Genomic DNA, 24,204 nt, shown 5'->3' with positions numbered 1-24,204 from the left:
TGGAAAGTTCAATGAAAAGCGCCAAGAAAACATTGGCGAAGCAAATTGAAGAAGATTGAAGACTCACTCCAGCAGAAGCAAAAGAAGTGGTAAATGGTCTGCACTTATATAGCACCTTTTTAACCTTAACGGTATTCAAAGCGCTTTACACTGTGACACATTCCCTCATTCATACACCAATGGTGGCAGAGCTGCCATGCAAGGCGCTAGCCTGCCATTGGGAGCAACTTGGGGTTCAGTGTCTTGCCCAAGGACACTTCAGCATGTGGAGTCATGTGGGACGGGATTCGAACACCAATCCTGCGATTAGTGGCCGACCCGCTCTACCAACTGAGCCACAGCCGCCCCGAAGTGGCCCACAAGAAGCAACGATGGTGGGAAATTTTAAATGATGTTCGAAAGCCTGTAGCACCTACGGCAGCGTACTGGCTACGTGGTCGACCGCAACTGGACCTGAGCTAGAGGATCTTCAAGGTGGGTTTGTAATACAAGCATACAAATGTATCGTTTTTCAAAAGATTCGTTAGAGTCAAAGTGTGTCGATATCATTAAAGAGCAGTGTCTGAGTCAAAGAGAGAAAAATAACTATTTATAAAATAATAATCAGTGATTAAAGCCATGATTTTGAGTGAAAGTGAATAAAACACACCGTTGTTGTAGCGCCTCTAGTGTTCATTTCACCTGGAAACTGCAGGGAATTGTACTTGGAGACACGTATAACAAGCTTAGCACAATATATATAGAGAGAGTCTCATGTTCACTATGAGACCAGGCTGCAGGTAACATCCTTCAAAAAGAGGAAAAAGCATGCCAATGTTTTGTTCTATCCTTTTCTGATTCTGTCGGATGATCTAAGCTGAGAGATTGATTACATGATTGGAGATCAGAATCAGACTTTCACTCCAAACACACTGCAGGAAGAGCTGCGTCTTCAGAGTGTTAGACTTTAACTTCGTTTTTTCAGTGATGCATATCTGAAAGTCTGTCTGTTGGAGCAGGACCCATTTGATTCATTTTGTTTTCCAGTACATAGCTATAATGTATGTTCCCGATGTGCACAAAGACAAACTTTGATCTTCATTTTAGATTTCTTTCATGTCTTGGTATTTCCATGGTGGTCAAATAAGCTCCTAATGTTTCAAGCAATGTTTTGGATCAAGGATGCGGTGTGTGTGTGTGTGTGTACACACATCATCATACAGTACAGAGGTTTTGAGCTTTGTATCTAGGATCTTAGTCACTCTGAAGAGGCTTACACAGCGTTTTTTATGTCGTGTGGTTGTTCTTGGCCCATGTTTCATACTGCAGAATTTATCCACAAATATTCTTCATCATTTATGTTTAATCACAAATGATTCACATCCTTCTTTGGATTTACAAAAAAAAAAAAAACAAGCTCTGTGATTCTAGTACATATCTGCTCTCTTGGCTTTTCTACATGAAGTATTACGTATTGGTGCTGGCTCATGTATGATTGGTGATGTAAGCACACACACACACACAGATGCTTTATAAAGAGAAAGAAGCTGTTTTGAGGTGGAGAGAGGCAGCCTGAGATGTTGCTGATGGTGAGTAATGCACTTTGTCCCTGGGAAGACAAATGATGCTGAAATGTAGGGCCGAGCAATATGACGATATATATCATGGCGACAATATAAAGTATCAATTGATAGAGATTTTGCTATATCGCGATATGCAAATAGCCACGTGCGCAGCGTGCGCGTGCCTATCAGTGGCCGTGCTTCTCGTGAGCCAGAAACCAGGCTTATGCGGGGAGTTGCGGCTGGTCAAATCTGTGCATGCTGGTGTACCGGCAGATTGACTAAAGGAATTCTGCAGATCAGGCAACGGCACAAACGTGCCCATGAACTTGTTGCTGATTTTTTTACCATTCTGATTTTGTGGGCCGATTGGAGAACTGCTGGTAGGCAACAGTTCTCTGGGGTCTAGGGCTCTGCTACAATGATTCCACACACACACACACACACACACACACACACACACACACACACACCATCACTCTCCCTGACCCATATAGAATGCAGAGAGAGGTAAGAGGATAGGACAGTGGTATATAGGATTTGATGTACTCCGTATTAAAACAGGAGTCACGCAGCGCAGGAAAGAATCTTGGTTCTGTTGGTTTATACTCTGTAAGTGCTTCCTCCAGATATTCGGCAGGTGGATTACACATATTTCTCATTCCCAACATTCATTATACTTTTTCTGTGGCTAATCTCTTCATTTAGCTCTTTTGATGTTGTTAAAGTCAACATGAAATGGTATTCACAACCTGTTTTACTTGCGTAATTCTCAACGTGGGTCCATACAATGTAAGTGAATGGGTACCAAAATGTTGAAGCTCCAAAAATCACATAAAGGCAGGATAGAAGTGCTCCAGTGTTTATATCTAAGTCTTCAGAAGGGAGATGATAGAACTGGGTGAGAAACAGATCAATATTTAAGTTCTTTTTACTATAAATTCTTCTCCCTGCCCAGCAGGTGGCGATGTGCACGAAGATTGGGAATCGCCAAAAACAGAAGAAGGATGTGAATGAAATTGGAGATTTCTAAAAGTCTAAAAAAAGGACATAAAGATTGATCTGTTTCTCACCCACACTTATTGTATCACTTCTGATGATATGAATTTAACCACTGGAGTCTTAAGGATTGCTATAATGCTACCCTAATGTGCTTTTGGAGCTTCAAAAAGTTGGCACCCATTCACTTGCATTGTAAGGACCAACAGATCTGAGAAATTCTTCTAAAAATCTTAATTTGTGTTCTGCAGAAGAAAGAAAGTCATGCACATCTGGGATGACATAAGGGTCAGTAAATGATGAAAGAATTGTAATTTTGAGGTGAACTGTTACTTTAAGTACTCATGCAGACGTCCTGTCACTGTCTTATGGAAACCATTAAAAAACATTGAACAGTGAGGGCAAATGCATTAACTGTACTTATGAAGAGACAGAGTTGGTTATATATGTGTTTTTGTAGTATGTTTCAGAAGACGGAAGACAAATAGAGCGGGTTTGCATGCTGCTTTTTCACCAATACGGCGTTCCATAGATAAACAGTTATAAACGGTGGTTGCGAGCTGTATTTGCCCAATCAAAGTTATTGACCTTCTAAATGTACAAATAAGTGTGTAAAACCACGTGGCGGCTCATTTTTGCTTGTCGCGGCACATTCTGCACGTTTCATGGCCGAACCACTGGCCCGCTCGGTTCTCCCGATGGCCATTACACCCCTGATCGGCCCAAAAGTGCGTCGCCCCACCGGGAAAATGCCCGGTATGCCAGATTACCAGTCCAGCCCTGCATAATACCCCTTGGCGACCGCCTATTTCACCTATTCCTAAAAACAAACCTGCCCCTAAGTCAGTTATTGGCAGTGTAATCAATGGTAAAATGCAGATCTGTGTGATGGTTGGAATGTTTTTGTCCTTGCACTTAAATGGCCATAAGAGTCGAGTTTTAACTGTTTCAACCTATCACTTTATCTCCTCTCTCCCTTTTTATGCTTTTCCTCCTCTGTCCCATGTTTTCCTTCATGCTATGTTTGATTCTATTTTTTCTATTTGCTTCTTATCCACCCCATCACACCCCCTTCCTCTTTCTCATTCTTATTCTTTCTCTCTGTCTGTAGAGTGTAGTGTCCAGTCAAGGCGTGAGTCCCTGCTCCACTTTGACTAACAGTATGGCGTCTCCCAGTGCTGAGAGCCCCTGCTCCACCTTACCTGAGAGCTCCTCTAGCAACAGGGCCCCTGTCATCTGCTCCAGCTCCTGCACCACCTCCGCCTCCACCATTATCACCACACCCAGCTCCACCCTGGAGAGCAAGGACAGCGGCATCATAGGTAACACTCAGTGCATAATCAGTGCCCTTTCATAACGTGTCATTTCATTAAGCATCTTACAAGAAAGTGCATTTTTAAGTGAATTTTTCACAGGGCAAATTTACTTCATGAATCACATCTTTCTTCAGTCTGTTCCGATTGTATATGTTCATGCGGTACTCCTGTTGTTATTCCGCCGAACTCCACGGAACAGGGAAGCGGAAAGAGAGTTGTAATGAGCCGGGATGTCTCCCCACTACCATTCTGAACGTGTGTGTATGTGAGTGTGAGTTTGTGTTTTGTGCGTTTGTGTGAGTGTGTGTGTGAGAGAGTGTGTGTGTGTGTGTGTGTGTGAGAGTGAGAGAGTGTGTGTGTGAGTGAGAGAGTGTGCGTGTAAGAGAGTGTGTGTGTGTGTGTGTGTGTGAGTGTGTGTGTGTGAGTGAGAGAGTGTGTGTGTGAGAGAGTGTGTGTGAGTGAGTGTGTGTGTGAGAGAGTGTGTGTGTGTGTGAATGAGAGAGTGTTTGAGTGAGTGTGAGTGTGCGAGTGAGTGTGCGAGCGAGTGTGCAAGTGCGAGCGAGTGTGCGAGTGCGAGCGAGTGTGCGAGTGAGTGTGCGAGCGAGTGTGCAAGTGCGAGCGAGTGTGCGAGTGAGTGTGCAAGTGAGAGTGTGCGAGTGAGTGAGAGTGAGTGTGCGAGTGAGAGTGAGTGTGCAAATGAGTGTGCAAATGAGTGTGTGAGTGAGAGTGCGAATGAGCGTGAGTGTGCAAGCGAGTGTGTGAATGAGAGTGTGTGAGTGAGTGTGCGAGTAAGTGTGCGAGTGCGCATGAGTGTGCGAGTGAGTGTGCGACTGAGTGTTAGTGTGAGAGTGTGCGAGTGAGAGTGCGCGAGTGAGTGTGCGAGTGAGAGTTAGCGAGTGAGTGTGTGAATGTGCGAGTGTGAGTGAGCGTGCGAGTGTGCGAGTGAGATTTAGCGAGTAAGTGTGTGAATGTGTGCGAGTGTGCGAGTGAGAGTGAGTGTGCGAGTGAGAGTGAGTGTGCGAGTGAGAGTGTGAGTGTGCGCATGAGTGCGCGAGTGAGAGTGCGCGAGTGAGAGTGCGCGAGTGAGAGTGCGCGAGTGAGCGTTAGCGAGTGAGAGTTAGCGAGTGAGTGTGCGAGGGAGAGTGGATGTGCGAGAGTGTGTGCGAGTGAGTGTTGTAAATTGCAATACGTGCTACTCATAATCCCAATTCATGCAAATTTTTTAGGCCTCTTCAGAGTGTGCGAGTGAGAGTGTGCGTGAGCTTTAATTTACTGCAATAGGAATAATTTTAGACCTAAATATTGACTGCGCTGCCTGGTGCGAGGTCGCAATAATAGTAACCATTCCAAAATAGAAAGCTCTGTTGCTTGTCGTGTGTCGTGGCTGGTTAGGAAATCTCTGATTGACATGAAAAGATACCTTTTATTGCGTGTCGCGGTGTAAGTCTACAGATTGACGAAGTCAATTACAAAATGTATTGCTGTGGACTATTCAATATTTTTATTACTTAAGTCATTTTTGTATTGTCTAATCCAGGAGTTTTCAAATTGGGGTCTGGGGACCCCCAGGGGCCACAAAGTTTATTTTTATTTTTTTTTACTTTATTACCGTTTGATTCTAAAATCAGAATTATTATGACAGCCATAGTTCTATTGAGAGGCAACCAAAGAAATAAAAGCAAATCTGCATTTAATATGATACATTATGAAAAAAATATTTCTTATTTGTTGGAAATAATAGTTTGTTGTATTTTACTATTCTCCATATAGCTGCTTTGGAACAATATTCCTTGTGCTGTTTATTCATCAAACATAACTCAATAAAAAGTCAATATTTTCCAGAAAATATGTATTTTGGCTTTAGTGCAATGACAATATAAAAGCCACTTGTTTCATTTTGAAAACATATCACATCTACTATTTTCTCTCTGAGGGCGTCCCACAAAGGGGCTCGTCATATTTGAGGGTCAAAGTTTAGAAAAAGCAATTACTGTCTATGTCATACATTTGAGAGAAACCTCCATTTAACCCTTTCCTGTGGCTTCCCACCCCACCTACAGCTCCTCTACCTTTGCAATCACTTTTTTGCTTTTTATAAACAATACTTTTGTTTTTTTTAGAAATGTGAAACTAAAGTTTGTTTATCTTGCGCTGATAGAATGTAAGTTGCCAGCGATGATGTCATTGCAATATTTGCACACTGAATTGTGATTAGGGTTGATCAAAGCTTCATGTTGCATGATTTAATAGTGGAAAGTGAAATGTAAATTGGGGGTCTCAATCAAGTTCCCTCCCTCTGTCTTTATTTGCGTTTACAACTTTACCAATTATGTCAGAGAGTTCTTTGAAGGGGTTGGTTTCACTCCCTCCAGCTGTAATGCTGTTAATGCACATTTGGAGATGCTGACAGAGGGATGAAAGTATGCACTACTGAATTTACTACAACTCCAAATAATGGCAAAACGAGCATACGTGAGATAGGAACTGAGAACCGGGACTTCCTGACACCCACTTATCAAAGCTGTTATTGTCTGTTAACTTTCCAGAGTTTTTTATTGGCCTGAGCTGGTAATGCTCATGAGTCTGAGATACGCTCTTTCAAAACTGGGACAGCGTTGTGTCTTTATCTGAGGTCTTTTTATTTGAAGTAGGACATCAGTGGATCTTTTTAAAGACCTGGATTGTTTTTCTATTTGTTTGCGGGAAAGAATGGTCAAAGACGACTGCATAAAAGTATAATACCTGTCAGCAATGACTTTAATCAGTCCTATTTAATGGCATCACGCTTAATGAGATCAGTGTTTGTTAAGCTCTCCATTGATAGTTAAATCCTGTTTTCTTTTGAGCGATGTGCCGTTTGTCCTTTGTGTCTTCATCTCCTCCTGTGTCCTTCTCATAAATCTGGCCCCTCCCCCCACACCTCTTTCACCTTCATCGCTCTCTCTCTCTCTCTCTCTCTCTCTCTCTCCTGCAGCGACAGTCACCAGTTCCAGTGAGAATGACGAGCGCTGTGGCTCTAGTCTGGAGTGGGCGAAAGATGGCAGTGTAGGTTTAAGGGGCGAGAGCGGGTATGGCTCTCATCCGCCCTGCACTTCCTTCACTCAGGAGGAGCCGGCGATATCTAGCAAGGACCAGGCAAATACAGACACTACCGGAGGGGCGGGGTCAATCGGAACGTCCTCTGTGGATGGACCAATCATGTACCACAGCACTTCTTTGATTATGCCACGCCCAAATTCAGTGGCAGGTGAGTAATGAAATGGCTCATGATTCCAGTTGTGTTTTCAATGTAAAAATGTAGATCGGTTATGAGTAGGGAATGGGACGGGAATTCCAGTTTCAATTCCGGCTCCTTGCAGTACGTTTTTCATCCACTAAAAAGAACCATCTGGTAGGATTCGATTCTGAAGAACAAACTCATAACTCATCATTCATTTGGGAATCAGACTTCAATGGTCACGCTGTATGTTTCATGTTATACAGTCAAAAGAACTGAGTCGTTCTGAATCGGATTACACTGGTCATGTGTATGTGCTGCTGATTCAATAGTGATGTTGAAGTGCCATTGAATGGTAGTGCAGGAAACGCTGTCTGAATATATTAGCATGGACGTGCACAAAGAACGCATGTTCAAGAACTGTGAATGGAACTGCAAGTCCTTTGGTTGCGGTAATGTTTTTAAACAATTGAACTGATTCCATATAAGACCTGGTCCTCGGTCCCCAACGCCAAATGTGGCTTTTTATCTTATAGATTCAGGGTTTTCAACCAGGAGTCTGCGGTAATAAAAATGTAGTCCTAAATGTGGTACATTAATGATATAGAAGGTAATAATATGTGTTAATGTTATTAATGGAACTTATTAGAAAGTGTTACAGAGACATTGGGGGTCCTTGTGTGGGCTGATAGTCTGGGTAGGGGTACCAAGGTTTCTTTTAATATAGTTTGTATAGGCTGATATCAGTTTTTTCCTCCGCTTTATCTCCCCAATTTGGAATGCCCAATTCTCAATACGCTCTAAGTCCTCGTGGTGGCGTAGTGACTCGCCTCAATCCAGGTGCTGGAGGACAAATCTCAGTTGCCTCCGCGTCTGAGACCGTCAATCCGAGCATCTTATCACGTGGCTTGTTGAGCGCGTTACCGTGGAGACGTAGCGCATGTGGAGGCTCACGCTATTCTCCGCGGCATCCATGCACAGCTCACCCCACCGAGAACACGAACCACATTATAGCAACCACGAGGAGGTTACCCCATGTGACTCTACCCTCCCTAGCAACCGGGCCAATTTGGTTGCTTAGGAGACCTGGCCGGAGTCACTCAGCACACCCTGGATTCGAACTCTTCACTCCAGGTGTGATAGTCAGCGTCTTGACTGGCTGAGCTACCCAGATCCCCTGATATCAGGGTTTTTAATCTGTACAAACTATATTCAAAGAAAGAAACTGTATTAGAAACAATACTGTATTTAGGCTGTATACTTGATTCTTTCCACTGTATTCTCTGTAGGCTCTGTAGGTCCATATAATGCAAGTGAATGGGTGCCAAAAATGTGAAGCTACAAAAATCACATAAAGGACATAGATGTAATCCATAAAACTTTAGTGGTTAAATCTATATCTTCAGAAGCATTATGATAGGTGTGGGTAAGAAACAGATTCAAATTTAAACCCTTTTTTTTTTACTTCAAATCTCCACTTTCACTTTTACATCTGAAAGTGAAGGTTAAAGTGGAGATTTAGAGTAAAAAAGGACTTAAATATTGTTATTTTTCTCAACCACACTTATTATATTATAAATTGATTTTACCACTGGAGTCAGATGGATTAATTTTGGTTCCTTTGTGTGATTTTTGGAGCTTCAAAGGTCTGATCACAATTCACTTGCATTATATGGACCTACAGAGCTGAGATATTCTTCTAAACCTCTTTGTTTTTGTTCTGCTGAAGAAAGAAAGTCACACACATCTGCTATGACATGAGGGTGGGTAAATTATGAGAGAATTTACATTTTTGGGTGAACTGTCTCCTTAATGATTTAAGTATACAAATAGAGAATATATGAATATCTGAAGGCAAACATGGCCGGTTTGTTTTTTAATATCTAATATCATGCGAACAGAATTTTAGTGAAGTTGGTAATGTTAAGTTTAAAAACCCTATATTTGGCACATTACAGTGTCTGTGTCCTTGTCAGTGGTGGTTAGACTGTTGAGCTGTCTAGCTGTTGATAGCGCATTAAGGTAAAAAAAACTGAAATGGATCACGTAAGTCTTCAACTTGAGTGATCACGCTCTGTGCTGGAGCACGAATACCGGGAAGCCTGCTGCACTTGCGTGCATTTGCGTGCTCCAGAGATACGGATTTATATATATGCCACAATTCTGCATGCGCAAAAGAATATTTTGAGCGCACAAAAACGTTCAACATGTGCGAGATGTCATTTTTAGCGTATAAAGTTATTTTGCACACACAAGATGATATTTTAAGAGCACAAAAACATTTCTGCACACGCAAGATGAAATTGAGCGCACAAGAAGTTATATTGCACGCGCAAGATTATATTTTGAGTGCAAAAAAGTTTTCTGCATGCGTAAGATGATATTTTGAGCGCACTAAATGTTATTTTGCACACGCTTGAACTGTAAATCAGTGTAGCTTCTTACAAAGATAAATTCATTTTGAGCAAATTAAATTTTGCTCTTGAATAACGTTTATTTGAATGTGAAATTGCTCAGAATTGTTACATTTTGCTTTCTACTCCTACCCACTCTGCGTGCAAAATACCTTTTTTATGCTCAAAATATCATCCTTGCGCATGTTGAAAACGATTTGTGTGCTCAAAATATAATTTTGTGCATGCAGAATTGTGGCACTAATATAACTCCATACAGAAATAGTGAGCATGAAACAGATGTGTGTAAGATTAGAACCAAATTTAGTGCTGAATACAAAGTGAATGTCATTAAATTAGCTGAATTTCATCGAAATTTTCTGTGCCTGAAAAACCCGTCCATGTCTCTTCAATTCTCTCAGTCTCACATGAAGCCCCGCCCGCTGAAAGATACACACACGCCGCACACATGGATGTTTACATATCGTGATATATACAATATAGCAAATTCTCGATCAATTGACACTTTATATTGTCGCCATGATATATATGGTCGTATCACCCAGCCCTAGTTTCAAGACTGCTTTTTTTTTCTCGTAAGGCAGAAAATGATTTATGGATCTATGTGTGTGTGTGTGTGTGTGTGTGTGTTGATATGCCTTTCAAGCTAGCTGCACATGTCATCTGCAGTATAAAGGTTTTGAGCAAGCTGACACAGTGTGACTATTTGAGAACTCAACTGGGGATCAAGCTGTCTCCTCACAGCTGTGTGTACTGTATGTGTGTGTTTTCAATGACTGTGTTAGAATGAGCTTGTTGCTGGGCTCCTTGACATAGTGGCATGTACCGGAAGAGAAAAGATGGTTGCGCTGTACCGCCTGGCTGCCTTTATTCCTGAGGTGCATGGAAAGCTTTGCAAATGTGTGGCTTTGATTTCCTCTTGCTGTAAAGCTGAATTGGGAACATACAGTCAGATATACAGAATGACTCCAAGAAAGCAAACCGTCTCCAAGTGCCTATCTGTGGTGTTTTTTGTCTTAAACAGAGTGATGATGAAAGTTAATGTATTTATATCTTTGTAGCATCAAAGGGCTGAATCATGATGTTTGGGGTGTTTTTACCTTTTCATAGTGCATTTATGTCTGTTCACAAACAAATGCAATGTGACAAACAACAACCCTGATCTGTGTGTTTATGCCAGTCTGCAGAGATTATGGGTTTCAAGTAGATTAGATTATGGGGCTGGATTGTACCGGGATGAACAGTAGGAGAGGGAGGGGTGTGGTGGGCACAAAAAAGATGAATGAAATGAGTGACTGATGGATTAAATCAAATGGATGAATTATGAGCTGCCTGGGTGATGGGTAAAATATGCCTGCTGTGTCTCTGTGTGTGGTTTTCTGTGTCTGTAAATAATTCTTGTTTTGTGTTTCATTTAAAGGCACTTATGCAGGGTTTTTCCTGCATTGAAAAGCTTTTGGCTGGCAAAGCAACTTTTATGATATTCATCTTGTTTCTGCGGTTTCTAAGCGTTAAATATGCTTGCACGCTTGTTGCCTTTGACCTTTATAAATTATGAAGAAAAACACGTGTAGCATTTTTATATTTTCCTGTTCTAATGATGTCTGGTATTGGGAAACAATCAGGCCTGGGGCCGGATTCACAAAACAACAAATATTGCTTTGTGAAGGTTCATTATTAATATGGTGACCAATCTTGCTAGTCAATTCTATATAACGCATGCTCTTCACAATCTTTAGAGTCCATAGAAATATCTACAATTTATATGAATGAAATGATAGCAAGGTGCTTGCTACTTAAAGTCCCCGTGAACCGGAAGTTGCAAACGACTTTTCTCCAGTGTTGTGACGTATTTCCGAGAGAAACGGAATACTAAATGAGGCAAAATAGTGGGCGTGACTTTTTTTTCCAACTAGCACCTGATTGGATCTAAAAAAGTAGGTGTTTCATTCAGAAATGGAGGCAGATCTTAACGCAAGTTTACAATCGGTTGTTGAGGATTACTCGCCGCCTGAAACACTGCCAGCAGTCCCCTTCCTGCAGCAGGAGGAGGAGGAAGATGAAGAAGAACAGGAACACACAGAGGATCATTTCGTCACGGGGGAATCAGACCTTACATGTTTGAGCCGTTACATGCGGAGGGTTCGAATGGTAAAAAGTGTTTCGTGAGTGTCACAACCAAAAATGCACCTCCTCGCCATCTCTCCTTTCACACGCTGTCAATGCTCGCAAACACACAGGTAGCCTGTCTACTGTCAGTTGGAGGGGCGTGGTTACGGATGTTAAGGGACACCTAAACCGTCAAACCTACATCATCAGGCAAGGTCCTCCAATGCAGAGGGGCGAGGAATTTTCAGATTTTGATTAAAGATTACGAAGCCAAAAATTTTTTTTTGTGTGGATTGACTTGCATGGATGAATTGCTCACCACAAAATGATCAATTTAGGCAAACAAAGGAAGTATGGTCAATTTTTAATTCATGGGGACTTTAAATGGTTTAACGGATAGATACATTCATCATTACTATATTTATTTTGTATTATTTTCGCCCCAATATGGAAAGCCCAATTCCCAATGCGCTCTAAGTCCTCGTGGTGGCGTAGTGACTCACCTCAATCCGGGTGGCGGAGGACGAATCTCAGTTGACTCAGCGTCTGAGACCGTCAATCCGCGCATCTTATATCGTGGCTTGTTGAGCGCATTACCGCGGAGATATAGCACATGTGGAGGCTTCACGGTATTCTCCGCGGCATCCACGCACAACGCCCCACACGCCCCACTGAGTGTGAGAACCACTAATCGTGACCACGAGGAGGTTAACCCATGTGACTCTACCCTCCCTAGCAACCGGGCCAATTTGGTCGCTTTGGAGACCTGGCTGGAGTCACTCAGAATGCATCTTTACTATTAAACAGCGTTGAAGTATTGAATTTGTTGTATTAGACAAGGCAACCTCTTAAGCAGGTTAGTATAATCAGACAAAGTCAAAGCCTGTCATTTTATTCTTAAGAAACTATTTGAGAACTTTTTCAAGAATTGCACTTGCAACAAACATTCTTAAGATATTCCCTAAATCAAAGAGTCTGATCAAAGAAAAGCAATATCTGTTATGGAGAAGGAAACAAACATGTTTACTATAGAAACACAGTCCCAAATCATAAACATTATAACTATAGAAATAAAGTGTTAAATTTGTTTGATTTCCCACGGCACCTTAAAGTACAAAAACTCTGAATTCAGAAGTTTCTAGATGCTCAGATGATCAAAAGTAAATCATATTCATTACAAACATGAAATGCCACAACACGTCTTGATTATTAATTACAATTACTAAAATCAAAAATCTGCATTGTGATAAACGTGTACGTCTGCCACCACCGAAGACCATTTTTGACCCAGGAAAAGCCCTGATATGCATGCCGGATTTCAGCACAAACTTCTTTACTAAACACCTACAATTCCATTAAGGCGCCCTAAATGTGCAGAAATAGCACCACCCAGTTTAAAGAGCTGGTTCAGGTGTATATTATATTCAGATTATAGTGGTGGAGTGGTGCCGTACAGTACAGAGTGCTAATATTTAGTATAACTGCACTGAGACGCCTCACTATTTGCATCACTCTGCTTGTCTGTGTTTGCTGCTTTTTAAATATTGGTGTGGATTTTAATCAATTCCAGTGATTTAAGGCTTTTGAATCCATTTAGAGAAAAAAGTAATACTTTAATAATTTATGCAGATTAGAACCATTACGCGAGTTGCACAATTCTTTTTGTGAATTGGGTGCTTAAACAACGCAATCAATGTGTGCAAATAAATGACACTATCAGCGGACACAATGATAGTGTCATTGTGTCCGCTGATAGTGGTCAACGTAATCGCTCTGTTGTCTCTGTGCCAAACATTGAGCCTAAAAGACTCTGCTCTCTCTCTCTCTCTCTATTTCTTCCTGTAGCTACCAGCAGTACTAAACTGGAAGAGCTGCGGTACCTGGATGAACAGAGAAATGCTCCCCAGCGCTCCTCCATGCGTTTGCCCTGGCATGGAGCTCATACAGGTGGCCGCAGTCAAGAAACTAAAGGTGCTGCTGACCAATCCCTTCGCACTACCAAACAAGATCCAAACTTTCTTTACCCTGTTGAACAGAAAAGTATTCTTGATGAGTTTAAAGTCCTTTTGTACTTCATCATTGATAACACTTGATAAACCTTTTTTAAATAAGGAATATTTAAACGTTTTAGATCATGCTTAACAGATCATTAGTTTGATTTTAGCGTATGTGCATTGAACAGTTTAGTTCAACAGCTGTCTTGGTTGAATCCTGCAGCTCGTCTCGCACCTTACAAACCAGTGGATATCATGCTCAAACCTCTGCTGTTTGAGGTGCCCAGTGTATCAATGGACACAGTGTTTGTGGGCCGTGATTGGCTGTTCCCGCGGCTGGAGGAGGTCCTGACGGGGGGAGGAGAGTTCGGTGAGGGTAGAGGGGTCGTCATTGTGGGCAACGTCGGTTTCGGGAAGACGGCGGTGATCTCACGGCTGGTGGCTCTCAGCTGTCATGGTGGACGAATGAGACAGATCGCTTCTAACAGTCCTGATGCTACACCACAGAGTAAGACTTCCCTTTGCATGCATTTCACATAACAGTTATTCTTCATTTATTCATTTAAATATTTGATTTATGTATTTTTAGGGATTTCACTGTGTTTAAAAAAAGAAATCTGATTATTTATACAACCATTATCCTTTGATCCTTTGTTTTGTATTGCACCGTTTGTTTCCTGAGCATTTGAAGGGATCGTTCACCCAAAAATTACAATTCTCGCGTCATTTACTCACCCTTATCCCATCCCAGATGTGTATGATTTTCATCAGCAGAATTTTTAGAAGAACATATCAGCTCTGTAGGTCCATTCAATGCAAGTTAATGGTGATTAGACCTTTTGTAGCTCCGCAAATCACATAATGGAAACATAGAAGTAATCCATATGACTCAACTGGTGAAATCTGTGTCTCCTGAAGCGATATGATTGAGAAACAGAACAATAAGTCCTTTTTTTACTCCAAATCTCCACTTTAACTTTCACTTTCAGATGTGAACGTGAAACTAAACAGGCACCACACGGTATTTTCACCCACACCTATTATATCATTTAAACACTGTCATATGGATTAATACTGTGTTTCCTTTATGTGATTTTTGGAGCTATAAGGTCTGATCACCATTCACTTTGTCCAACCCCCCTCCGGTCGAGGCATCGGTGGCGAATCACCTCCACTCCGATCATCAAGTTGCCTTTTTTTGTCCACTCCGACGGAGAGATTGTCTGCCTTCATTTATCAGACGATATACCAACATTCAGCCTTATCCGTAAGGGCTCTTAATGCCACCTCGCTCCTCACAGAGTATCAAGCCAAGCTAATGGAGGAGATGGGGGTGGCATTCAATTGGCTCAACCTGCGCATGTCAAGAAGCGCCGTTAAAAGCTGCGGCCGCAGCATGGGTCTTGCCATCGTGGGCAAACTGGCTCTTTGGCTTGGTTTGTCTGGCTTGTCTGAGAGAGAGAAATGGACTTCCTGGATGCCCTGGTGGAACCAAAAGCCCTTTTCATGGCTACGCTATCTATGATGCAGCATCAGTGCAGTTTAAGGAAGAATATGGGGAAGCATTTGAAACTTGCCTTCCCCGAAATGTCACTGCTCGAGTTCCTTAGCCATCACCTTTTGGGTTCTCAGCCCATTTTAGAGGTGGGAAAGGAAGGGGCACAGCTGAAACCAGCAGCTGTCACAAAAGAAGCAGAGAAGCAATGGTTTCTTTTGCAATGGTGGCTGTCAAAGATCGTCTGTCTAACCCTCAGGGCAAGAAGAAAAGTTAGGCGACCTAACCAATGTTCTGGTTCGGGACATAGAGTGGGTGAACAGCACTCGCGGAGTCTCTGTTCCACTCCTTCAATAAGAGAGTATGTTTTCCCCCCTCCAGACAAGGGGACTCGGCAGGGGAGTCAAAATCTAAGTTATGTGTTGCACAGCTCTTGCAAAAAGAGTTTAAGGAGACTGTTGGCACCAGTTCCTCCAGTGCCTCTCCGTTTGCATTTCCCCTCTCCACCCACAGGGTCCAAAAAGAGAGGTTTGTACAAAAACATGAATGTGACAAAAATAAAGCGATTCTATGTGCATCCAGGTAGTGGGCCGAGGGCACAGCAATGTGTGAAAATAAACCCAAAAAGCTCTAAAACAATTTCCAATTTAGAGCTCCAATTCCCAGATCCACTGCTAGATGGCGCAGCACCATTGGTGACCGAGCACTACAGCGGGCCGCTGGGTTTTATCTAAAATAGAATGGGGTCATCACCAGCAGTTAGCTGGAAAACCACCTCTCTTCAACAAAGTGTTAATGTCAACAGTGGAGGGGTGTCAGCTCGGATTTTGGTGGAAGAAATAGCCAATTTGCTGAGCAAAACTGCTATGAGGGTCGTACTGGCGGAGGACAGCTGTCAGGGCTTCTACTCCAGGTATTTCATCATCCCCAAGAGAGGGGGAGGCCTACGTCTCATTCTGGACTTGCAGAATCTCAACAAACACTTCAAGAAGGTACAAATTCAAAATGCTCACGCTCAAAACACTCTCAATTTGTTCGCCCCAGAGACTGGTTTACGTCAGTCATCTGAAAGATGCATATTTTCATATTGGCATTTACCCGTCACATAGAAACTTCCTAAGGTTAGAAATATTAGGTAGCCTAAAATTTCTGATTTTGTCATTAGCACAGAAATTGTTCAGCAAGTGTGTGGAAGTAGCACTAACTCCGCTGAGATTGACGGGTCTCAGAGTGTCTACTTGCCTAAACGATCTACTGCTCTGTACTCCGTCGCGACAGCAAGCAGAGATAGATACGAGAGCGCTGGTGGCTCATTTGGAGAACATAGGTTTCAAAATAAATGAGACAAAGAGCTCTCTGGTGCCCTCACAGGAAATAATATATCTGGGTCTCGGATTATACTCCAATCTGTATCAAACGTTTCTGTCAGAGGAGTGGATCGGATCAATTCGCAGCTGTTTGTCCCTTTTTCAGAGAGGAAAAAGTCTTATTCAGACTGTGTCTAAGCCTATTGGGTCTGATGGCCTCAACGGCGTCAGTCATTCCATTGGGACAATTGCAAATGAGAGAGTTTCAACACTGGATAGCATTGTTCCATTTTTATGTTCGGTGGCAGACATTTAGCTTTTTTCCAGGAACTTTTAGATAAAGGCTGGACCTTAATTACCGTTAAGGTTTATCTCGCTGCCATATCAGCTTGTCATATGGGAATTGTCTTGAAAACGATGGGTCAACAGGTTTGCAGGTTTATGAAAAGCAAGTAACTGAAAGTTTTTTTAGCATCCTGCAACAAGCTTTTTCAAATGGTGAGTGTCAATTTTAAAATTAAATCCACTGATCCACTGGTTGTTTGTGCACAAACGGACCAAAATATACGTCATTATTTACTGATAATCTTGTCTAGTTGAACTCAAGAACTGGATAAGTCAGTTTCAAGAACAAATGACTCAGACTGGTTTTGTGAACCGCATCAACTAATTCAATAAAATGTCTCAAAAGATTGATTCGTCCACAAGTCTGACTGTGGCTGCGGGGGCGTGGTCGAGCGTCTGTCTAGAGCAGCGTTTCTCAACGGGGGTGGTACCGCCCCCTAGGGGGCGTTTGGACAGTGTTGGGGGGCGGTGTGAACGAGGCAGCAGAGAGGGGGGCGGCGCTCAGGCACAAATGGGGGGCGTTACTCAGAGGTACTCAACAGGCGGCCTGCGCAAAAATCTTTTCAGCTCTTTCCTTAGCCTATGTCTTCGTCTTGCTCGGATTACTGCTGCCACTTCACCAGGAGGATATGCCAGCAGAGCCGCTTCCTAAGTCACACATGCTTTTAAGAGGCGGAGAATTTTCAGCGCAAAATAGAGGCGCGCTTTTTCACCGGCTTTTTCTGTACATAACGCGGAATACATAATTAGGCGCATACTTAGTGCTCAGGGCTCACACTAATGACCGTAATTAATTTTAAAAAAGTGGCTGTTTTTGACGTCGTTTTTTCTTCGGTTCAGTTCAGGTGGCCGAGCTGTTGTCGTCTTTGTTCGTCATTTGAAATCAAATGACCGTTTGTAGGCTATTCAAATTTGAAGCCTAGTATATATTGCCTAATTGAGTGCTTGAACGACCGCTGCTTTTTCATTGGCCATTTAGGTTAGTTACGTTATTGTTCACGTGATTGGTTCATCTTAAAAAATTTGTGTGTGAGCCTGAATTTGTTTGAATTTCTAAATACATTTGCAATACCTTTCAAACAATCCATGTGTTTTTGCATTTTTTTCCAAACACAATATTACTCAACTTGAGGCTTTTACATGTAGTTTAAATACAATAAGAAACTTCTGTTTCAGTTTTTTTTTTTTACCAAAAACTCAGGCTTCAGGTATCAGTGTTGCAATTGTTTGGCTGTAATAGTATTTCTGAATTGGCGTTAAGAGGGTCATGAAGAGGTCAGGGGGGCGTTTGTTCAAAAAAGGTTGAGAACCACTGGTCTAGAGGGAGAAAGAGCAGTAAGGGCGCTTAAACCTGAGCTAAATTATGCCTAACACCTGTTTCTGATTACAGTGAACACGGGGAGAGCGGCATAAGAGGGCGAGATAGCCAGCAGTTCAAAGAGAGAGTGACTGGCGACTTAGCAGCCAAGCCGAGAGTGTTTTGCCCTCTATTTTTGTATGTAACATTTATGGATTTATGATTACTGTCAACTGCCTGAAAGAGAGAAATTAAAGACTGACCTTGAACCTGTTCCAATTATCTCCTGACCCTTCCTTTGCTGGAAAGGAGAGTACCTTCATCACTGGTGCCGAAACCCGGAAACTATCCAAAGTGATGGAAGGAAGTCGCCCCGTAGAGTCCTCCCAGTTGGCGGAGGTCCTTAAGTCCCTTGCAGCACTGCATCAGAACCACCAACAGACCCTGCTTGAGCTCCGGCAGGACCAAGATCGACGGTTCTTCGAGATCCTGCGGGCTCAAGCAGAGGACCGGCATGCAATACAGAGTCTCCTCAGCCAGGAGGCCGCTCCAGCCACAGCCACTACCCCGGACCCCCGCTCCTCTTTGCCCCCGCCCGCGTTACAGAAGATGGGGGCGGCGGATGATCCAGAAGCCTTCCTGGACCTGTTCGAGCGCACCGCCAAGATTTGTTCCTCTATTGTCCGAGGAAGCCCAGCTCGCGGCTCAACAACTGCCGGCAACGAGCCTACTGACCTATGCGGACCTAAAAAGAGCCATCCTACAACGGGTTGGTCGGACTCGACTCTCGAAGCTGGAGAGTATTAAACTGACACTGTTACTTTTCTTCAACGGATGTCTAGATTTTCAGTGAATATCGTCTGGGTCTGTTCCTGATTCTGAGCTATTGTTTGACTTTTGGAGACTCGCGCATGAATCATATTGACCACCTTAAAACTTAAATGGTGCTTAAATTTGAAAGCTCCAATTCCCCATTCAGTATGCAATGGCATGGAAAAGAGTGGCCAGTACATTCTTCAAAATATGTCCTTTTTGGACCATGGAAAAAACAAAGTGCTATAATTTGACAGAATTTCAATTTTTGGGTGATCTATTCCTTCAAGGCGCGGAGATGCTTATTTGTATTTGTGTGTAATACATTTCATTTAAGTGAAATAAATGATAATTGTGTGTGTTTGTGTTGTAGATCGGGGGGCTGATCCCCATCAAGACAATCAGCTGAACCCTCCCTCACAGAGTCCCCTCCGCAGCAACAGCTGCCCCCCCACCCCTGACACACACCGACAGAGAGAGGGGGCAGTTAAACGCCTAGCTAGCAAGGTACACACTTTAACACACTTAGATGCACACACTCACTCTTAACAAAAAAACGATACAAACACTCCTGATTTGTGATTAACGATGTGCACAAATACTTATTTTGCCTTTAAAAAATAGGAAGCACTTCAAAATTGTTTACAGCAAAATAAGAGGTTCCTCAGAGCAGCACTCATGTTTATTCATGCTGTACATTCAAAGGATGTTTCGTGCAGTGTTTCAGATGTGTCATTTGGTGTCGGAAGAAACGACATACCACACACACATATTTGACACATTGCTTTGTGTGTTTGTGTGTGTATGCACGCTGTGTTTTCCATTTACATTTGGACGTGGACCTTTCTGTTAAGTGTTCTAGTCACGTCTTTTTAATCAGCCATCTGCCTGTAGAAAGTCATTTCAGGCTACGATTTAATTCTCACTTCTGTTCAAAAGCAGCATTTGACTCCCTGGTATTTTGAAAAGATTTGGGATTCTGTCATAATCTTGATATTGTAACAAACCTTAAAGGGGGGTAATATCATAAGGAATCATGGGAATTTTTTTCTCCATCTTTTGAGCTAAAAAAACTAGGAAAACATACTACAACTTTCAGAACTCAAAACTTTCCTATCCAGTCCATGGAGACCATCACACTAATGCCTCCTACACACTACAGGACTTTCAAAGACGTCGGATCGTGGTACCGTTCATATTACATATCTGTCATCAATTTCTCCCCAACTCTTCTCTTTCTCCACACGGTTGTGTAACAGTTCAGAGGAAACATTAAATAGGCGATGGTGCTCCTGCAAATGTTCCACTAATATTTCCTCCATTTCTTCGGTCCAATGAGACTTTCTTGATACCGCTGCCATGCTAGTTGCTGTTCCGTTGCAGGACTCCTCCCACTGAAACTTCCCGTGCCCCGTTTCTTGCTCTCTCATTGGCTGTAGCTCCACGCTGCTGTTGTATTCAGTCAAAACATATTTCACATTGCTCGAATTGGAATCGCAGACGGGTCCAGATATTTAACATTCTAGATATCTCGCTGACATCGGCGACACATCGTCGCTTCTCTCAAATCGCTCCTTTGATAGTTCATACATTGCGATCGTCATTCACGGGAGCGTGCTCTGATTTGCCTACGATTTCAGGCTTTTGTCGGCGATCTCCACAAAACTGTTGGTGAGCGAATATCAGGCTTAAAATCCTGTAGTGTAAACTCGGCATAAGCTGCAAATACAGCTTGTTTTGTATTGCCGCAACTCTGTGACATCACAGAGAGGATTGCATTAACACATGACTGCCATTGTCAGTGTCAATAATGACTAATGGGTGATCAGACACTTGACCTGTCCATTCAGGGTGACCTAATATGGACAAAGCTGGCTTGAAGTAATTACTGAAATAACTAGTGCTTTTTCTGGGTGTGTAGCACCTGCTGCTCTGCAAATACTAATGAAGAATCTTAACATTAGAAACGAGCAGATGAAGTTTATATTTAACAAGGTCCCTGATCGTTTAAGTCCAATCTTAACAGTTATGCAGCGCACTTCAACGAGGATCTATCACAATGATGCAGGCTTTATTTATGGAGGGCCACTTTTCTTAAAATTAAATGATTTAGTAAATTGTTAAATATGTATATAAATCATTAAATACACCATTAGAAATGTTACAAGCCAATACATTATTAGTTGGAAGATTTAAAAAAAATGGATGGATTTATTTTTATCTATCATTAGCTTTTGGTTAATTGAAAAGCATCTTTTTGGCATGTCCTTTCAAACTCGATTTCTAAGGGCTTTGCTTACAGGACACATTTCTTATTTGCTGCCATTGTCTGCTGTTTTCTAATTGATTTTCTATGTCAACATGTGCTAGACGAAGGTCTTTGATGTCCTTTGTGACACGTCTCACTGATGTTTCAGCATTTCATGTCATGGGACTTGTTTTTAAGACATCGTGTCAAGTTAAAAGAACGTATTAAAATGCATCTTGAAACACCTGCATGCTGTGTCTAGGCGAACAATGGCACAGCATGCAAGTGTCTCAAGATGCATTTTAATAAGTTGTAGGCTTTTTATTAGGAGAATGCATTGGTAGCACTTTACACTAAGGGAAATTTAGTTATATGCGGGGCTGAACTGGTAATCTGGCATACCTGGCATTTTCCCGGTGGGCCGACGCACTTTGGGGATGATCAGGGATGGACTGGCCATCGGGAGAACTGAGCGTGCTGGTAGAAATGGGACAAATGGGCCGCGATAAGCTAAAATGAGCCGATGCGTTATGCAGACCAGACAACAAAACGGCGCCACAATATGCAGAAAAGGCCAGCGAACCCAAACCCCCCCTTATTGAATGTTCATTTCAGCATGTATTAATACATTTTTCAAATCAAGAGTTGTATTTGTTAACATTAGTTGATGCACTGTGAACTAGCATAAACTAACAATGAGGAATTGTGTTTTTATTAACTAACATCAGGTTCATAAATGCTGTTATAAATATATTGTTCATTGTTTATTCACGACCTATAAACTAATGTTAATTATTGGAATCTTATTGTAAAGTGTTACCAATGCATTCTGTGTGAACGGACCCTTCGAATGTCCAATTTAGAAAATGAAAAGGGCAAACTTGTGCATTAGTGATAATCAACCTTTTTTAATGAATGTAAAGTTTTAAAGGGATAGTTCACCCAAAAATGAAAATTCTCTCATTATTTACTCGCCCTCATGATTCCCAGGTATGTGTGAATTTCTTTCTTCAGCAGAACTTGTTTGAAGTAAAATGTAAAATATAAAATATCTTATAATAAAATAGTTGAGACGGTCCTTAAAATGCAAGTGGATGGTGATCCGACTTTTGAAGCTCCAAAAATCACAGACAGTCAGCATAAACATCATCCATACAACTCTAGCAGATAAAGTAATGTCTTCTAAAGCGACATGATCGCTTTTAGTGTGAAAATGATCAATATTTAAGTACTTTATAAAATCATCACTTCCGGTCAGCAGCATTATGCGTGTTTGATGTTATCGCATTGGCACGTGAGATCTGTATTTGTTCAATGGTGCATTTTTGTGTGTTTCCTGGATGTCTCAACTGAGAGATGGACGTGAGATTACCTTCATAACATGCCAACATGAATACGTGTGTGTCTTATTCGCGTTAGCATGTTACGAATGTAATCTCACGCGTGAACTCGCCTTTGTGAATCTCACCGGAAGCGATGGTTTATAATGAAAAAGTATTGAAATATTTATCTTTTTCACATTAAAAGCAATTGTGTCACTTTAAAAGACATTAATTTAACTGCTGGAGTCGTATGGATGACGTTTATGCTGACTGTCTGTGATTTTTGGAGCTTTAAAAGTCTGATCACCATCCACTTGCATTTTAAGGACCGACTGAGCTGAGATATTTTTCTATTTTCCTTCAAATGTATTCTGCAGATGAATGAATGTCATACACATCTGAGATATCATGAGGGTGAATATTTTCATTTTGGGGTGAACTATCCCTTTAAGTAATTTGAATATTATTTAATTTTGAGATATTTGGCCCTCCATAGGATTTACTGATTATATTGGCAACAAACAACAGAAAACTCGCAGCTCACGTGTGAACACCAGATCACTGCTGTTTGTGTTGTTTCGTATTTGACATGTAAAGGGGGCATTTCATAAAGGCTCATGAACATTTTTTATATACCATTTTTTGACATAAAAGAGAGAATACAAAGTATGAAATGACCCCTTAAAGATACATGCTTAACTCTTTCCCTTCTCTCGCTCTCTCTCTCTCTCTCTCTCTCCCTCCTTCTCCCCCTTCTCTCCTGTTGTAGGTGGCGGCATATCACTATTGTCAGGCTGATAACACATACACATGCCTGGTCCCAGAGTTTGTGCACAGTGTGTCAGCTCTGATGTGCCGAGCTCCTCGCCTCAGCGCCTATCGAGAGCTCTTACTGAGAGAGACACACCTGCAAAGTCTGCTCAGCTTACGTTCATGTGTACAGGACCCTGCCGCCGCCTTCCGTAAGGGCGTCCTTGAGCCCCTCACAACTCTACGGAAGGGTGAGACGCATCACGCGCTCCTATCATTAATCACACCATCAAAAAAAGAAATATGTTTGCTCTGGGGTAACGGGGGAGAAGAGCGCTCTTGCCTTGTTTAATTTGGCCCAGTACGGATACGAACAGATGGTCCTCGGAAATGTCTTGGATCATAAGGAGCGACAGATGAAGGACTTAACAGGAATTTTAGATAATAAGACTGGAGCAAATTTCACGTATGGAAGTGAAGATATAGAGCAGTAACTCTCTGAACCCTCAGCAGAAAATGTTCAAGGTTCCTGGTTTGTAAAGTTAGAATTAAGAGAAAACCGTCTTTATAAGCATAACATTGGTTAAAGTGAACAGGAAATTAAAATGAACTCTTATTTAATTTTTATGACATGATTCTGGTGTGATTGTGCACATTTCATCATGGCGTTCATGAAGAAGTTTGTTAATGACTCGCAGGCTCCGCCTCTGGTGTGACTTTCCGTTTTGACTGACATTATCAAGGCCGTGTGTGCTGGTGGATAAAGCTAACCAGTAGCTAAATAGCTAGCTTAAGGCATTTCTATAAGCAGCTGTTGTACGTAATGCAGCCTTTTTGCTGCCATCTTGCTGACACAGTAAATGAATCCGGGTTAATGTTAATATAACAAAGGATATAGAATAGCAAAAGTTATAAATAAATAACTATAGATTTGAAAAAGAAACATTTAGTTGCTCTCGAGTGAGTGAATGACCTTCAGCCTCTACGTTCTGTTCAAACGGCTTCCTAAAAAGTGGGTGGCGGCGGGAAAGTAGTCG

General features: G+C 42.0%; 1 protein-coding gene across 5 annotated transcripts in view; it reads left to right on the top strand.

Annotated features, from left to right (window-relative positions):
- Window positions 1–24,204, top strand: part of LOC127654236 (protein TANC1-like) — a 113,080-nt gene that overhangs the window by 55,392 nt on the left and 33,484 nt on the right. For all 5 annotated transcript variants that reach the window (XM_052141332.1, XM_052141334.1, XM_052141331.1 and 2 more), the window contains 6 exons: window positions 3,652–3,862; window positions 6,831–7,103; window positions 13,442–13,567; window positions 13,814–14,098; window positions 19,221–19,354; window positions 23,187–23,418. In XM_052141332.1, the coding sequence (XP_051997292.1) occupies window positions 3,652–3,862; window positions 6,831–7,103; window positions 13,442–13,567; window positions 13,814–14,098; window positions 19,221–19,354; window positions 23,187–23,418 (1,261 nt within the window). The remainder of the gene's footprint in view (window positions 1–3,651; window positions 3,863–6,830; window positions 7,104–13,441; window positions 13,568–13,813; window positions 14,099–19,220; window positions 19,355–23,186; window positions 23,419–24,204) is intronic.

This window comes from Xyrauchen texanus, chromosome 13 (assembly GCF_025860055.1).
Source record: "Xyrauchen texanus isolate HMW12.3.18 chromosome 13, RBS_HiC_50CHRs, whole genome shotgun sequence".
Classification (NCBI taxonomy): Eukaryota; Metazoa; Chordata; class Actinopteri; order Cypriniformes; family Catostomidae; genus Xyrauchen; species Xyrauchen texanus.
Note: the sequence above shows the minus strand (reverse complement) of the source record. Positions and strands in the feature narration are given on the sequence as shown.